The 18312-nt window shown below is 46.3% G+C and overlaps 1 protein-coding gene across 2 annotated transcripts in view; it reads right to left on the bottom strand.

Annotated features, from left to right (window-relative positions):
* Nucleotides 1-18312, bottom strand: part of RHPN2 (rhophilin Rho GTPase binding protein 2) — a 59239-nt gene that overhangs the window by 11516 nt on the left and 29411 nt on the right. The window contains exons 1-9 of one of the 2 annotated variants that reach the window (XM_082437574.1): nt 17826-18154; nt 17627-17702; nt 9534-9611; nt 9036-9160; nt 7290-7456; nt 5087-5274; nt 4523-4679; nt 2841-2960; nt 688-882 (exon numbers count right to left, since the gene is read on the bottom strand). In XM_082437574.1, coding sequence (XP_082293700.1) covers nt 688-882; nt 2841-2960; nt 4523-4679; nt 5087-5274; nt 7290-7456; nt 9036-9160; nt 9534-9611; nt 17627-17702; nt 17826-17833 — 1114 coding nt within the window. In that variant the 5' untranslated portion in view covers nt 17834-18154. Of the gene's footprint in view, nt 1-687; nt 883-2840; nt 2961-4522; nt 4680-5086; nt 5275-7289; nt 7457-9035; nt 9161-9533; nt 9612-17626; nt 17703-17825; nt 18155-18312 lie in introns of those variants that run through there. The other variant, XM_082437573.1, reaches the window with a different exon arrangement.

Raw genomic sequence — 18312 nt, 5'->3', positions numbered from 1 at the left:
AAAATTTTACTTCTTGTTTCGTAATAAAAATAATTTTTGTCTGGGGAAAAAAAAAAAAGAAAGAAAACGGAGAAAACAGGGTAAAGATCAAGCCTTGGAGCAAGAATAAGGATGCAGGTGGCTTTCAAACTATGGAGCCGGAGGTAAAAGACAGATAGCAAAGCGCAGTTTTCCAGAATGCAGGTGGCATGTGGGTGGGTATGGAGTGTAGGGAAAACGTCGAGGTGAAAGGCAGTTCTTGGGGTCTCCTGACTAGCGGTGGTGGCTGGAACCCCAGGGGAGGTCGTGAGACTTTAAGGAATCTAGAGGAAGCAAACCAGGGAGAGGAGACCCTCAAGAATGACAGGAGGGGAGGTGGGTTTGGGCAAGACAGTCAGCAGATAGGGTGGAGAGGAAAGTGAGGGCAGAAAGAACCAAGGTGGCAGGGCCCTGACGCCATAGGTGGCGTGTTGAGGGGCAGGAGGGGGTCAGCTGCCACCAAGGGGTCAACGAGGACGAAGACCATAAAGAAGGCCCTGGATCTGGGAATGAGGAGGTGAGGACACCAGGGCAAGAGCAGCACGTGGCCCTGTCCCAGTGCCCGGCACACAGCGAGGGTTTGCCCGGCCCCTGCAGGATGAGCGCCCGAGCGCCCCTGCCTCTCACATGGCACACTCTGCACCTGGCACCGGCACCCAGGCCACTCACAGATGATGTCGGGAACATCGATCAAGTTCAGCAGGTCATAGTCCTCACGGAGCTGAGTGTACTTGAGCCGGGACCGCTGGTGTGCCGCAGACAGCACCTCCTGCAGCACCTCGATGTTCCGGAGCTTCTTGCACAGGCTGGCCTCCCTCACGGACTCCTCGTGATGAGTAACAGCTCGGCACAGATGGGACTTGCCTGCCCGCAGAAAATCAAGACCACAGGACACATGTCGTAAACTGCAATGTGAGTACTTCAAGGAGAGCCCGAGTGCCCAAGGATTCACCCAGAAAGGTGGACGTTCTCTTTTCTGAAGGATCTGCCTGGATGGCTTCAGTCCCTCTTAAATGTGTGTACAATATGCTCACTTGTGTCTATAAAACTTTCATTCAGCAAACATTTACCGAACATTCTAGGCATTAGAGATAAAGCAATGAACAAAAACTCGCCTGTGCATTCATGGAGTTTACATGCTAGTGGTTGAAGACAGATAATTAACAGGCAAAGAAATATGTAATGGGTCGTGTGGCTATAAGGTTCTGGAGAAAAATAAAGCAGAAATAAAAATAGGCAGATGTGGCACGAGAAGATGGGGAATGGGGAGTTGCCCTTCTATTATGGGTGATCAGAAACGGCCTTTTATTTTATTTTATTTATTTATTTTTTATTCATTTTTACCAAGAACTTTATTGAACAACGTATTCACCCTTTTGTTCCACTACCTTCTGCCATTTTTCAGGCAACTTCATAATTCCATCGTCCCAAAACTTTTTATCTTTCTGAGCAAAGAACTGTTCCAGGTGCCTTTTACAGTCTTCCAGGGAATTGAAAATTTTTCCATTAAGAGAATTTTGTAAAGACTGAAATAAATGGAAATCCGAAGGTGCAATGTCTAGTGAATATGGCAGATGAATCAGAACTTCCCAGCCAAGCTGTAACAGTTTTTGTCTGGTCATCAAAGAAACATGCGGTCTTGTGTTCTCCTGATGGAAGATTATGCATTTTCTGTTGACTAATTCCGGACGCTTTTCGTCCAGTGCTGCTTTCAGTTGGTCTAATTGGGAGCAGTACTTGGAATTAATCGTTTGGTAGAAAAGGCCTTTTAGAAGGTAACTTTTAAGCAGAGCCCTGAAGGAAGTGAGGGAGCAGTCAAGAAGATATCTGACAGAAGGGCGCTCCTAGAAGAACAGCAGCAAGTGCAAAGGCCCTGGGGCAGGAGCAGGCCTGCGTTTAAGGACAACAAGGAACTTGGGAGTTTGGTTGGAGGGAGTGAGGGCTGGAGAGAAGGGTAGGGAATGAGGCCAGAGAGGAACAGAGGCCTGACCATGTCCAGCCTCACAAGTGCAGGTGAGGAATTCTGCTCCACCTCTGGGTGAGATGGGACCACGAGGGCTCCCTGGTAAAAAGCTGGGCAAGCTGTGTGACCTCTCTGGGGCTCTGCTTCCTCAGATGAAAAATGGGGAATCATACCATATGTATCTCATAGGGTTGTGTGAGGTTTAAGCGAGTCAATGTCTATTAAGTAAGCACTACGTAAGCTTGGACCAGGGTGGTAGGTAAGAAGTGGTCAGATTTGGGATATTTTTCTAGGTAGAGCCAACGGGATTTGCTAATCAAATGCGGGGATGAGAAAGAAAGATGAGGGCGGAGAGTGCGTCCAAGGTTTCTGGCCTGCACACCTAGAAGGATGGAGCTGCCATCCTTGAGATGGGGAAAGTGCATGTGTGGTGTGGGGGGACAAGTTTGGGTGGAGGAAGAATTCAGGTTTGGACATGGAAAGCGATACTCACTCTGAGACCTGTTAGAGACCAAACTAGGACAATTCATTACCAGTTCTTAGGTGTGGCCTAAGAAATGTGTCCTTCCAGATTAGCATGACCAAGGGCCATCCCCTGGGCCACTAGGGTGTTGGAAGATTGCCAAAGCTCTGGCTCCATCGTGGGAGCCCTGGTCCCTCGCAGAACCTGTGAGAACACAGCTCTGGAAGCCCGTTGAGGCCAGAGGACTATGCCTCCCGGTTTCTGAATCCAGAGTGGCCACGATGACTCGGGAAGCCCTACTCTCCGGGCCCTGCCCTGGGGACCTGTCTGGAGTTGCTGGTGAGTGGGAGTATCAGGTGGGGCACAGGGAGGGAGGGAGCAGGAGCCGACACACACCCAGCTGCTGGCGCTGGTGAACGTTTTTCAGCGTGGCCAAGGGCGTCATCCCCTCTGGCATGTGCTCATAGAGCTGGGACAGGCACTTCTCCTGGTGGTCCTCATCTGTGCCAGGCTTCACTGCAACAAGAACCACAGGATAAATCCCTTCTTGTGGCTGATGGCACCGCAGACCCACTGAGAGATCCCTCTTTCAACCACATCCCCAGGTTCCCTTCTCCAGCTTTACAAGGCACTTGGGATAATAGGTCTCCTTTCCACCCCTGGACATACCCAGGCAATCCAGCCCAAGGTCTCTGTGCAGGGGGCCCGGCACACTCTAGGGGCTCATGATTTGGCTCCAAGCCCCTGCCCTCTACCTGCTCCCCATCACCCATCTCATGAACCTCCAAGCACAGCCCCACCTCAAACCTCTGGGGGCCTCCGTGCCTGCAACCTCCCTGGCATGTGTCCCCTCCTGACCTCACCAAACCACCCACTGCCACCTCAACACTTCCGGCCTCTGTTCCAGGGCTCACTCAGATCCTGTTCTCACTCTAGCTGTCCTCTGCCTCCTCGTTCAGCTGGAAAAGCCCTCCTCAGAGTCCCAAGTCTAACTCGAATGGCACCACCTCTGAGGAACCATCCATGACTACACCAAGGACTCCAACTGCTGCCTCATTTGTGTTCCTACCACAGTGACTGAAGCACTGTATTTCGGCTGGTTTACATGACTTCTCCTGCCTAATAAACCATATAATAATACTAGCAGGAGCAGCTGACACTTCCAGAGAGCCCACCGTATACAAGGCACTATTTAGCTTTGCATAGAGGCATTTAGTTTTCACAACAGCCTGTGAGATAGGTTCTCTTCATGTCCCCATTTTACAGATGAGAAAACTGAGGCACAGAGCAGGTAAGTAACTTGCCCAAGATCACCCAGCTAGTAAATGACAGAGCTGAGATATGAACCCAGGCAGTCTTGGCCCCAGAGGTTATCCTTTTCGTTACTCAGAGGGCTGCCTTGATTAGCACCAATTGCAACAGAAGTCCCACCCAACCTCAGATCAGAGCCAAGACTACGGGGAGGAGAGTGAGGCACTCACTGCAGGCTGAACATTTAAGGGGGTGCCCCAAACCCAGCCATCAAGATATATATGATATTTTAATACAATTTTCTAAATATCAAAATTAATACAAAAATATTCATGATAAACAACCGATCAAAATTTTTTTTTATTTCAGGTTCCCATGTGGCTCAGTACAGCACCGTTATTGCTCTGTGTCCTTATTTAAAATTTTAATCACCAAGGATTTTTTTGCCTTAGTTTTGATTCATTCACAATTTTAACGTTAAAATATTATCTCAATTACTGAGTTTATCCCCGTAGATTTCGTGCCTGAGGCGAGTGCCTCCCTGGTCTAGTCCTGGCCCTAGATTCCAGGTGAAACATCATCTCCATGAAGCTGTCTGTTCCATCCCAGGCAGAAGGAACGCTACCCCTCTTCCTCCCACAGGAAGGAACCACATAACCCCTAATCCCACCCTGTTGCCTGGACCAACATGTAATCCCCACCCTCTGCCCCCAGGCTGTCAGCTTCTCCCAGGCAGGCAGACAGCTCTCACTCAGCTCAGAATCACCCAGAGGCAGCAAAACCACAACACTGACCAAAGCCCAGAGCCCCGAGATGCCAAGCCTTACACCGGTGGTCGATGAGGAGCGTGGCTGTGAAGTAGTGGGCCAGGGCTTCGTAGTGGTGGGCCTTCACGCAGGCCAAGCTGGCCCAGGAGTATGGGATGTTCTCCTTCACTGGCTCCTGGTTCATGGCCGTGTGCAGCTGCCGATAGACCTCTCCCACCTAAAACGGAAAGAATGTTGGGAACGAGGAGGCTGGCACAGGGGCCCTCACGTACCCGGGCTGCAGAAAAAGAGTCCTTTCTTCTAGGCAGCGGCCCCTGCCAGAGGTCGCTCCAGAATCTGGGAGCAACTCCAAGGTCTCCTAGCGCTGTCAGTGTCAGAGTTAACAGGGAGATCAGGCCACTGTCATTATGCTGGTTTTTAGGCTAAGCTGCAGATGGAATCAGTGATCCGTATCTGAAACATCATTACTTGCCAGGAAAATGCAAGCCAGCACTCTGGCCAGCCTGGGCGGGCATGCTGCCCAGGTCACGGGCAAGCTGCCGTGGGAAGCCCCCGCTGCGTCCAGTGGGCCCACACCAGCGAATCCCACTCACTCCGAAAGTCACGGCAAACAGCAAGGCTTACCTTGGCAGCCTCCTGAGCCACCTTCACCAGCATGAAGAACTCGTTCTGGATCCCAGAAAGGCAGATTTTCTCAAACATGCTTTCTTGGGCTTGCGCGAGCATCATTTTGACCAGCACACTGAGCATGGCGGGACTCATGTCGTAACTTGGAGTGTGAGTAAACGTCTCTTTCAGGTAGTTTAAAACCCCTACGATTGGAATTGTTTTGCACGTTAGTTGGGGATCATATTTATTTCACCATGCTGCTCAGGAGTATGGAAAATGACAGAAGCAAAAATATAAAACTGGTGTCCTGAAGCATCTTTGGAAAAATCTGATTCTCAATTACCATAAGATCCAGCAATTCTACTTCCTAGGTATAACCCCACAGAATTGAAAGCAGAGACTTAAACTGATATTTATACATGAATGCTCATGGCAGCATTATTCCCAATAACCAAAAGGCAGAAAACAACTCAAATGTTCATCCACAGACATGGGGTACACAAAATGTGGTATATACCTACAACGGAATATTTCAGCCTTAAAAAGGAAGGCAAGTCTGACACACGCTACAACATGGATGAAGACATTACACTAAGGGAAATAGGTCCATCACAAGGACCAATGTCATATGATTCCACTGGGTGAGATGAGGTATCTGGAATAGTCAAATTCATAGAGACAAAAAGTAGAATGTTTCCCAGGGGCTGAGGGGAGGAAGGAATGGAGATTTAGTGTTTAATGGGACAGAGTTTCTGTTTGGGGTGATAAAAAAGTTCTGGAGATGGATAGTTGCACAACAATGTGACTGTACTTAATGCCAACGAACAGTAATCCTAAAAATGGTTAAAATGGTAGTTTTGTTATGTATGTTTTACCGTAGCTAGAAAACTTTTGTTTTGCAACTCTCTTCCAAAACATTTACGTCTGTATCAAGCAAAGAAACCAGCCTGCTCCCTGGCCATTTCTATCTCACCTGGGACACTTGTGAGAAATTCCATATGTGACTAGACATTTGATGGAGGTGAAGGCAGAAGGCAGACAGAATGACGGAAGGGCTCTCTGGGGGGCATGCTCACACTTAACCCCTGGGTCATTCATAAATTCCGGGCTTTCCCCCAGGACCTCAAGAAAGATCAACTCAGCCACTCCAGTGGAAATTTTCATGCTGTAGCCCTCAGCTGACTTTTTTATGTGTTAGAAAAGTGTCACAGCATTAAATGACAATCAACCTGGAGCTGAAAGAAAATCTCCGGCACAAATCCCATCTGACTGGTTCTTCTGGTGTTGCTGCAAAGCATAAACTGCCCTGCAGAAGGAAGGCGACGGCTGCGGGCTGTCTGCTCCTTTCTGGGGTTCGCTCCTACTCTGTTCTCAAGCTTTGTTTTGTCCATATCTCTGGAATCTTAGAGACAGGTCACCAAGCATAGCTGCTTCAGAGTCCTCAGAGAGAAAGATGAGCCCAGAAAAGGATTTACAGTGAAAGAAGTCAACTCCCACATGGAATTTCACAGTGTCGTTTCCTCCCAAGGGATCAATCATTTTAACCAAGCAATTCCATGATCAGCCAAAATGGCAAAGCCACAGTTCTTCACGGCCTTGCAGAGCAAAGTGAGATACCCCAGAAGGTTTTCTGCCAGGGGTAACACCCCGAAACAGAGTGACAAGGACCGGCACAGAAGGAAACTCGCTGTGGAGGCCTGCCCACTGCACCTCGCCTGGCAGCCCCCAGTCCCCTACAGGCTGGCACTAAGTGTCACTTGGTAGGGGGCCGAGAAGAGCAACCCTGGGTGAGTGAGCTTCTCAGAGTAAGCATAACAGAAAGGCAAGGGTAGTAATATGCACCAAACAGGCACGTCTGATGAAAGAGAAAAGAAAAAGCCTACATTCCCACCATTTGAGAAAACTTATTCTCTTCTTCGAAACTGTGTTCAAAGAAACAGTCCATTGACTGCCATCTGTGGGGCCACTCGTTTGGAAAAGATTAATCATTAACTACTGTGTACACGAGTCATATTCAGACAGAGACAGACAGGGTTTGAGCCAATAAGCGATTTTCTTGGTGGGAAGATAACACCAGCTCTGGAAACTGGCCTGGCCCTTTCAGGCCTGTGAGGCCAAGCGCGGGCCTGGGGAGGACTCACAAACCCCCTTCAGCTGGGGTACCAGGGCCACCTGGCAGGGCCAGGGCTCTATCCCGGCAGCCCTCGCAGAGACACACCTGCGGCTCTCTGAAAGGCATCCACTGCGCTCTGCAGCCCAGCTTCTGTCTGTCGATTGCACCGGGTCCCGATCTGTGTGTAGAGGGCTCCAATGTTAAACAGAATGCTGGCCTTCTCCAGCAGCAAGTTCTGTTGGCTAACCGGAACCCCCGTGAGGGAGTCATACCTATTTAAAAGAAACGTCTTTTGAGAATATGGATTCCTTGGCTAGTGAGTGCCACCTTTGGGTAAAAATGGACAAAACTTATTTCTTGAATAAAACTCAAAGATGCACACGCAATGAGGTTTTATTTCCAAGCAAGACGATGGGCCTGATCATACTGAAAAAAGACACCCACAAGCGCAAACAGAAATAGGGATTCTCAACCGGGACGTCCTTCCATAGGTGAATGGATATACAGACTGTGGTACAGCTACACAGTGGAAAATTATGCAGCACTAAAAAGAAATGAGCCATCAAGCCATGAAAAGACATGGAGAAACCTTAAATGCATGTGACTAAGTGAAAGAAGCCAATCTGGAAAGGCTACATACTGTATGATTCCAACCATATGACATTCTGGAAAAGACAAAAAGAGTCAGTGGTTGCCAGGATTCGGGGTGGGGCGGGGGTGGGGATGCCTAGGTGGAAGGCAGAGGATTGTAGGGTAGTGAAACTGTTCTGTGTGACACTATGATATGATGTGGATACATGTCATTATTACATTTGTCCAAACCCATGGAAGGTAGCCCACCAAGAGTGAACCCTACTGTAAACAACGGATGTTGGGTGACAATGAGCCAATGTAGGTTCATCAGCTGTAACAAATGGAACACTCTGGTGGGGGGATGTTGACAGTGGCGGAGGTCGTGGGTGTGCAGGGGCAGGGGCTACACGGGGACTCTCTACACCTCCCCCTCAATTTTACTATGAACCTGAAACTGCTCTAAAAAATACAATGTATTAAAAAAAAAAAAAAGAGGGCTTCTCCTAAATGAAATATAGCAATTCCTAACCCCTCATAATTCTTCCTGAAGTCTAAAAGACTCAGGATATGTTTTAAAGTTCACATATCAACCAGGGGATAGATACGGAGCTTCTTCCTAATTCAACACTAAGGAGAAGTCACATTTGGCCCTTTCACCCACGTGCAGGCAGCTAACACATCTTTAGGAAAAGTCATCTGCCTTTCCTTCCAAAAGGAAGCATCAAAAGCCATCTGCTGTGGTGAAATTAAACTTTGAATATGCCCCTTAGCTACCGGGATTTACTTTCATTTCACACAGCCCTAAGCAACTCAGAGAAGAGGTATAGCATCTCCAAAATATTTAGACAACACTAATCATGGAAAGTCCCAACTCTGGGGAAGAATCCAAGGTTCTGCTTCAGTTTTTAAAATCTGATCTATTTCTGTTTGCTGCCCTTGTCACTGGGACAAAACCTGATTCCCACTCCCATGCCATCTGGGACAAGAATCTTGTTTCTTGTTAGTTCCACCTCAGAGCCCCAGTGTGTCCCCCGCGATAAAATGAGCATGAAAAAAATGCCTCTTCTCCTCGGCTCACTTGCTCTGAGAAGCAAGAAGCCACGGTCCGTTGGAGCCTTCTCCCCCTGGATCCCCTTCATAAATAAACACTGGTTTATCTACACGTCTCCTGTATTAACGGGACAGTTAGGAAGACGAGGCCACAGTGCAGAGGAGCCCCCGTGGGACAGAGGCTCCCAACTGGGGCCAGAGTGGGAGAGCCCCAGCCAAGGCACCTACCAGGTAAACAGGATCCCCATTTGTCGGGTGGGTGGGAAGAATCGGCTCTCAACAAACCCCAGCTGGATGAAGTAACTCATCAGCAGCTCGACCCCAGCCTCATCTCGGCTGGGCGTCCGACAGGCCTGAAAGGAAAGGAACCACTGAGGGGGTGAGGGGGTGACCGGGTGAGCATAGAGCAGACAGCCAGGCAGGCAAGATGCTCACACACGCTATTTCTCTGGAGCCTAGGCCCCAGGGCTGGTATCATGAACTCTAGGAGAGATGGGCAAGGCTGGAGTGAACTCATGAGTCCTGGAACCCAGCCCCAGACATGTATGTCTGTCCCCTCTGTAGTCTTCTTATGTGGCAAGCTGAATGGACGATTCTGAAAGCTCCTCCCTATCACCTCCGACCACCAGCGATTCTACAAGTCTTCAAATGAAATAATGGGATCGTCTGAAGACTCATCAAGCTCTAGTAGCCACCCTCCTCACCCTGCCGCACACAGAAACATACCTGTCTCAGATCCATAAGATCTGCTATTTCATCTTCATAGAGGTAGCTATCTTCACTGTAATGTTCCAGAATAAAATCCTGTAAGAAAAATGAGACACTGTAAGGTGTGACTCAAAACCGTAAACAGGTAAAATAGTAATGTCTAAGGTGCCCCCCCCCTTTAAAAATACATGTAGCTGGACTTCCCTGGTGGCGCAGTGGTTAAGAATCTGCCTGACAACGCAGGGGACATGGGTTCGAGCCCTGGTCCGGGAAGATCCCACATGCCGCAGAGCAACTAAGCCCATGTGCCACAACTACTGAGCCCGTGCTCTAGAGCCCGCGAGCCACAACTACTGAAGCCCGCGTGCCTAGAGCCCACGCTCTGCAACAAGAAGCCACTGCAATGAGAAGCCCGCGCACCACAACGAAGAGTAGCCCCTGCTCGCCACAACTAGAAAGCCTGCGCGCAGAACAAAGACCCAACGCAGCCAATAAATAAATAAATAAATAAATAAATAAATAAATAAATAAATAAATAAATGTTTCTTTAAAAAAAAAATACATGTAGAATTCATAAAAACTTATGGGAGAGTGTACACTGCAGTGATTTTCTAAGTGGTGGGATTTATTTTCTTAATTTTATTTATGTATATTTAAAATTTTTGTTTTTGTTGCTTCAGTAACAAGGGAAGTTGAAGTTATTTTTTATTTAAAAGTGGGGACTTCCCTGGCGGTCCAGTGGTTAAGACTTCGCCTTCCAATGCAAGTGGTGCGGGTTCCATCCCTTGTCAGGGAGCTAAGATCCCACATGCCTAGCGGCCAAAAAACCAAAACATAAAACAAAAGCAATATTGTAACAAATTCAGTAAAGACTTTAAAAATGGTCCACCTCAAAAACAAAATCTTAAAAAAAAAGTGTCTTGGCAGCACAGTTAAGTGGCTTGCATAAGTGACTATAAGTTCAATAATTCTGGCAAACATCACAGACATTCAGGGGCTCAGACCTTCGTCCTTTGGGCACAGGGTCTTCCTGGCAGAGCAAACTCACGTCTGGGGACTGTTACGAGGATGCTACCCTCAGGGTCTGTGATGGGAACCTTTGTGAGAGCAGCTCCGTGCGCTTCCACAAACAAAGCACCCCTGTGAGACCCCCAACGGGGTCCAGTGTTTCATGACCACTTGGTGAGTTCACTCGGTCATAAGATACATTGATGAACACCTGCTATGTGTCAGGCACTGTTCACAGTGTTGGGGCTACTTCAGTGAACAAAACAAAGATCTTGCCCCATGGAGCTTATAATCTCACAAGGGAGCACAGACATTAAGTAACAGGCACAACAAATAGGTAAATTATATCATATATTAGGAGGAGGCAAGTATTACAGGAAAAAATAAGATGAGTATAATGGGTATGGAGAATGGATTCTTGCATAACATCCTCCATAAGTGCTGGCTCTCCCTGGCTGCAAAAAGTTGAGGAGAGAGATTGTTCATTACATTTTCCCAAGTGTCTGGAGTATTCTCTCTACACGCTTTCTACATTAAAGTCCCTTCTGCTTTTTATATGTTCAGTGAATACCTACACATACACCCATATACTCTCCGCTTATAAAAATGGGACTGTACTGAATGAATATACACCATTGCTTTGCTCTTTTTTCTTTTTTTTTGGCTGCACCGCGAGGCATGCAGGATCTTAGTTCCCCAACCAGGGATCGAACCCGTGCCCCCTGAAATGGAAGCGCAGAGTCTTAATCAGTAGACCATGGGGGAAGTCCCTGAAATGGTTTTCAAATATAATTAATTATGTTATTAGTGACATTAACTATGGTGAGGATGATCTGGGGGACAAAGCTCCTCTAGGGCTTCTCCGACAACATCCCTGAGAGCAGCGTTAGGGCCACGACTCAGGAGATGCTCCAGCATGAGAACTGTATCCTTTCCAGAGCAGCACGCTGTTCTGTCAACTTCTACTGTGGACACTGGCAAAAATGTTCTTAAAATTAGGAGAGAAATTACACTTAAAATGAGAAGTTAAAAGCGAAACTTTACATCAACCTCACAGAGGTCAAAGAGGATTTTGATACATTCTAAATGTATTCTTGACTTTGAAATTTAGTAACCTAGGATAGATTTAAACATATTTAGTAGAATAAAAAATACCAAGCTGAAACCCACTGTAAATATCGGGGGCAAGACAAGGATGTCTACCACCACTGCCATTACTTAGCATAATTCCGAAAGTTCTCTAGCCAACAATTTAAGAAAAGTAAGATATAGATGTTAGAAAGGAAGAAACGAAATAATTTTTGTGCAAAATAACGGTGTTTTTACAAACTCCAAGAGCGTCAACTAAAAAACCACAAAACTAATAAGAATTCAGTAAAATGGCCAAAAAGTTAATACTAAAAGTTAATAGTCTTATAAAGAACAGACTTGTGGTTGCTAAGGAGGAGGGGCGAAGGAGAGGGATGGATTAGGAGTTTGGGATTAGCAGATGCAAACTATTATATATAGAATGGATAAACAATGGGGTCCTATTGTACAGCACAGGGAACTATATTCAATATCCTGTGATAAATCATAATGGAAAAGAATATGAAAAAGAATATATATATGTATAACTGAATCACTTTGCTGTACACCAGAAACTAACACAACATTGTCAATAAACTATACTACAGTTAGAAAAAAAAAAAGTTAATAGTCTTCCTTTCTTACACAAACAATAACCAGTCAGAAAAATAGAACGGGGGATCAAAAACTTTCACAATTATAACAAAAGTACAATATCCCTAGGGATAAAATTAATTTAATTAATTAAGCAGATAACTATTAAACGTTACTGCAAGACATAAGTTATTTCATTGTTTCATTTATTCATTAAATCACTTTTTTTAAACGAGATAGGCATGATCCCTGCCCCCATAAAACTTGCTGTTTGTTGATTATCAACAATTGGAAATATTACGTTCATGGATGAAAATGTACAATATTGTAAAGATGCAATTTTGTCCAAATTAAGCTATGAATCTCATGAAATTTCAGTCAAAACCCAGAAGTGCTATTTTGGAGAAACCTAACAAAACACGGAAGTTAAAAACACGGAAGAAAAGCCAAGAACATTTCGGAAAGCATAGTAATAAAGAAGGAGTGCTCCAATTGGTGTTAAAACACACAGGGATTAAACAATGAAACCAAATATGGAGCAGAAACAAACTGAAGCAGATTCGAGAATCAGGTATATAACATAAGCCAGTATTCCAAAGAAGAGGAAAAGCCTGGGGCATCCACCAGCTCCAGGCAGGAAGGAGGGGCACACACAGGTGTGCCTGATGTGAATTTAAGGGAAGAACTCATCTAGTGATGTGGGCAGGGTTATGGGAAACCATAGGTTTGTGCAGGACCTCCAGAGCCACTAGAACCACAGAGTTGAAGGGTCAAGGGGGAGAAGGAGCTATGGGAACCTGGAGAGGTGGCTGTCTGAGGTGAGCATCCAACAGCCACGAGGACCTTCCCTGCTCGGGGGTTGGGGGGTAATTGTAAAAGGCACCCAGCTGAGGGAGCTGAGGAGTTAAAAGCCCCGACTTCCCTCTCTTCCTATCCTCTCATCTCCTGCTGTTGGCTACTCCCCCTCGGACACACCCAATAGAAAGCCACAGAGCAGGAATCTGCTGTGGCCCCCCGGCACAGAGCAGGGTAGAGGAGGGCTGAGGGGGAGGGAGGGGCACGCAATGAAATGGACAGCATCCAGCACCACAGATGGATTCTTTTTTTTTTTTTTTTAATTTATTTTATTGTATTTATTTATTTTTGGCTGTGTTGGGTCTTCTTTGCTGTGTGCGGGCTTCCTCTAGTTGCAGTGAGTGGGGGCTACTCTTTGTTGAGGTGTGTGGGCTTCTCATTGCGGTGGCTTGTCTTGTTGCGGAGCATGGGCTCTAGGCGCACGGGCTTCAGTAGTTGTGGCACGCGGGCTCAGTAGTTGTGGCTCGCTGGCTCTAGAGCGCAGGCTCAGTAGTTGTGGCACACGGGCTTAGTTGCTCCGCAGCATGTGGGATCTTCCCGGACCAGGGCTCGAACCCATGTCCCCTGCGCTGGCAGGCGGATTCTTAAACACTGCACCACCAGGGAAGCCTCACAGATGGATTCTTTATACATAGTTCAGGGGAAACTGGCTACCTATTTTTTGGTGAAAATAAAAAGTACTACACCTCATTGTTTTACACACAAATTCCTGATTGATTAAAGATTTAATGTTAAAAAATTTTAAAGCACTGGAAGAAACTATAGTAAAATATTTATGTCTTCTTGATGTGGAGAATGCCTTTCTGAACACGTTATCAAGGAAGAATTGTTCAGGGAAGAACTGTTAAGCTTAACAACATAAAATCTGTTTGGAAAAAAAAAAGATATACTTTTTAAACTGGTATTGCTTGTAAAACAAGTTAAAGGAGAGAACCTACTGGGAGAAATATTTGTAACGTACATAACCAAGCATTACTCTCCTTCATACGTAAAAGAACTCTTAAAAGCAACTCTATGGTAAAGCAGACAAAGGACAGAAATAGGTATTTCCAAAAGGACACATGTAAAGGACAAATAAACAAAAGCGGGAACTCTAGTACTGATCAAAGAATGCAAACTGTCATGATATCATTTTTGCCTGACTTCACAAAATCAAAATGATAAGCGACACCCAATGTAAGCAGTCATACACTTGGGAATGTAAGGCAGGACCACTTCTGGTGGGTAATTAGGTAACATGTATCTTTTTTTTTTTTTGGCTGTGCTGCATGTGGGATCTTAGTTCCCTGACAAGGGATCGAACCAGTGCCCCCTGCAGTGGAAACTCAGAGTCTTAACCACTGGACCGCCAGGGAAATCCCTAACATGTATCTTTGACCTACCAAATCCTCATCCAGAAATTTATCCAAAGGGAATATTCAGCAAAGTGTGCAAACGTGCTCAGAGAGCTGCTGACAACAGTATTTGAAAGCTGCCTTAAGAATGAAATTGGGACTTCCCTGGTGGCACAGTGGATAAGACTGAACTCCCAATGCAGGGGGCCCAGGTTCAATCCCTGGTCAGGGAATTAGATCCCACATGCATGCTGCAACTAAGAGTATGCATGCCGCAATTAAGGAGCCAGCGAGCTGCAACTAAGGAGCCGGTGAGCCACAACTAAGGAGCCCGTGAGCCGCAACTAAGACCCAGAGCAACCAAATAAATAAATAAATATTTTAAAAAAAGAATGAAATTAATAGCTACCTTATTTAGCACCTACTACCAGAAGACACCATGCTAAGCCTGAACAGATCACAGGAGTCTCACAGCCTCCTAAGGCAGGCCCCTGATCAGAGGACAAGATTGGGTGCTCAAAGATTAAGTACTGAGCAAGTTACATAGCTCAGTGGGGAGACAGGGGGCGGGGGAGGGAGGTGTGTGGCTGTGAGGGATCTTTACGTGTCTTGATATTTTCTGAATGTTTTGCAATGCTGTTCTCAGTCGGAAAAATAAATTAATAAAGACATATTTAAAAGCAAAAAAACCCGTGAATTCTCTGAAAGCGAATTGATTTTGATCATGTTTTTTTATGAAGCCATTTATTTAAAACAGAAAAAAAATCAGACCATGAAGCTTCAATGACCATTAAACATCACATGGATACACAGATTTGAAAGACAACTTGAATTGCCCTAATTCAGTCGGCCAAACTACTTCTGTGGCATCTGTCTGTGTTACTCTCAAGGACAAATGTGGAAGGAAAAACAGAACATCCCCCAAACATTCTCATTTTTGTATGACTGACATTTGTAGAGTCCTTTTTAGGCTAAAATGACATGGCTGGAAGCCTCAGCTGAATAGCACTTGGCCATACCCACAACATGTGATTTTTTTTCCCCCACTGGCTTTAATGTGAATTCAGCACATAACATGTTTGGATCCTTACAGATGCCCATGAAATTCCCAAGTTTCTCCAAGAGTCTCCCTTTTAAATGCCTGTGTTCTTTATTTTTATCTTTATTTTTTGGTAACCTTTACAATTCCTTCCAAACTCAGACATTTTGTGGTTCTAAGTATGTCTTTTTTTTTTGTTTAATTGAAACATAGTTGACTACAATTCTATGCTAGCTTCAGATGTATTACATATGATTTGACATTTGCATACATTATGAAATGATCACTACAGCAAGTCTAGTAACCATCTGTCACCAAAGTTATTACAGTATTAGTGACCATATTCCTTAGGCTGTATATTATAACTCCCTGGCTTACTTATTATATAACTGCAAGTGTGTACCTCTTAATCTCCTTCACCTACTCCGCGCCCCCCTCCCCCAAATGCCTGCACTCTTGCAGCTCTGGCACCAAGCAACAAACTAAATCTTAAAAGAAACTATTCTACAAAAGCAACTAAAACATTTCCACAGACATGAGCATTGTCTGGAGTCTCACAGACCTGTGGCAAGTGTCACATCTAAAAGTTCAGGGGACCTGTGAAAAGCTGCCATATAGCTGTGGATTGTTTCCTACCCAGAAAATAAAATCTTTGGCAATCCTGCATCCAGCAAGACTACCAATGTCCCTTCTCAAACTCCAAAATAAACCCCAAACTCACAGGGCCTGGGACCTGGATTTAAACAAGCAGCAGTCCACTAGGCCATGAGTGAAAGGGCTTATATGTCAAGGGACTCACGCAGTCTCTGATTGAGATTGGAGGCCAAGTGCAAAGGCTTCTGAAGCATTAACCAACTGCTTTTTAAAAGGACAAATTGTGTAGGGCCCAAAATGCCATATGATCATTTTTTTCTTTTCTAAATTAAAAGCAGTCCAAGATGAGTCAACTAACAGGATTACTGTGAAAAGAAACAAAACTCTCTGAAGCATTTTTCACGATGCTGGGATTCATTCCTATACACCATGCCTGTGCTGGAAAGCTCAGAGACAGGCACTATCTTCCACCTCATCGCCACTTTCTCCTCCTAAATGGAAGTTTGAGGTGAGTCAGTAAAACTCAGAGTGATGGATGCGGGGCGAGGAGGAAGAGGAAAGCGTTCCAGGCACGGGGAGGCCTCTCCTGGCCCCAAGGCATCTCTGGGTGACTCCATCAAAACACATCTTCCACTTCCCACCTGGATCCCCCCCTGACCCACGGGATCCAAAGGCAGGGCCTGTGACATCAACAGCACCCTGCACAGTGACAGACACAGATGGGCCTACAAGTACCGCTGCTTGCCAGGGACACCCTGGCTAAGGGGAGGCCAGATACCGTTCACTTTAAAGATGTGAATTGTGCGGTGTGTGAATTATATCTCAATAAAATTGTTATTGGAAAAAAAAAAAGATGGAAGGAAAGAAGGGAGGGAGGGAGAAAGAGGGGGAGAGAGAAAAAGAAAAGAGAAGGTAGACATCCAGGAATTAGGGAGCAGGGGGGATCCATAAACTCTAGCTATTCAAGTATTTAAGCTATTCAAGTATTTACTTTGTTTTGGTGTTTTTTTGTTTTTTGTTTTTGTTTTTTGGCCAAGCTGCGTGGCTCGTGGGATCTTAGTTCCCCGACCAGGGATTGAAACCAGGCCCCGACAGTGAAAGTGCCAAGTCCTAACGACTGGACCGCCAGGGAATTCCCTGATTTACTTTGAAATGTATCAAAAAATAAAATGGATTGATGCATAGATTCAGGGATGCATAAATGGACGAATACGTGATAAAGTGACTACAGCAAAATGTTCACGGGAGAACCTAGGTAGTGAGTGTATAGGGATTCACTGTAAAATTCTTTCAATTTTTCTATTTTCACAACAAAATGTTGAGGGGCATAAACTTTGGCTATTCTTCCAAAAATGTGGCCTAAATTGGTTATATACCCTCTTTGACTTGCCTCCTGGGGTGGACTGGCCCGGGTTTCCAAACCCTTCCCCAGAAGCCTCAGTGACCAGATGAAAGGGAGCATCTGAAAGGACGGCACAGGCTCTGAGGGGGCTCAAGGCCACCCTGCAGAAATCAACTGACAGTCGGCACATTGAGCCTAAGGCCACTCGCAAGGGATACACAACTTCTACATTTCCCTTTTAAACAGTGAGTCCAGTGCCCCTTGCTTTGAGATTTACCTTGAGAACGACTGAAAAGTCAACGTCCTTGGTTTCCTTCAGGCCAAGTGGAATCAGGGGAATCGTAAATGCCTCCCTGGAAGGAACACAGCAAGGTACATGAACATCCGTATGCCGGCCACTCTGCACCCCCCGGCCTTCCCCCAGCAGCCCAGCTCACGTCCCCACCCGCTCTCCCCCCCGCCAAGCTAGCGCACACCAGTTCATTTTCCATAAAGAACACTCGGGTCACGTCCCCATCTCTGTTCCAAAACTGGTCCCGGTCCCCGGCAACTTTTAAACGACCTAGCCTAACACATGAGGCCCCTACCAGCTCCACCCCGATTTAACCCTCCAATCGCTACACTTCTTTGAGTAACTGTGCTGAGAACCTACTGTGCACCCGGGGCTGTGCCTGGTGTGTTCACTGCTCCGCCATCTCCACCCAACCCCCATCCCCCTCCGCCTCTCCTCACTGCAGCGGGTCCCATCTCTCCTGCAGCCCTCCAACCCTGGGCTCTCAAGGGCCTCCTCCTATATGGCGTATCCCTCTAGGTGTCCCATCCCCATCACAGGAAGGCCTTGAGGGCAGGGGCCCCATCTGACACCTCAGTGCACCTGGCGGTCAGACCCTGACCGGCTGTTTCCCCTCCACCTCCTCTCCCCGCACTCACCAGCTGGTTACCCAACAGGTCGCCCTGGGAGTG

Source organism: Balaenoptera physalus, assembly GCF_965194825.1.
Source record: "Balaenoptera physalus genome assembly, chromosome: 19".
NCBI classification, from domain to species: Eukaryota; Metazoa; Chordata; class Mammalia; order Artiodactyla; family Balaenopteridae; genus Balaenoptera; species Balaenoptera physalus.
Note: the sequence above shows the minus strand (reverse complement) of the source record. Positions and strands in the feature narration are given on the sequence as shown.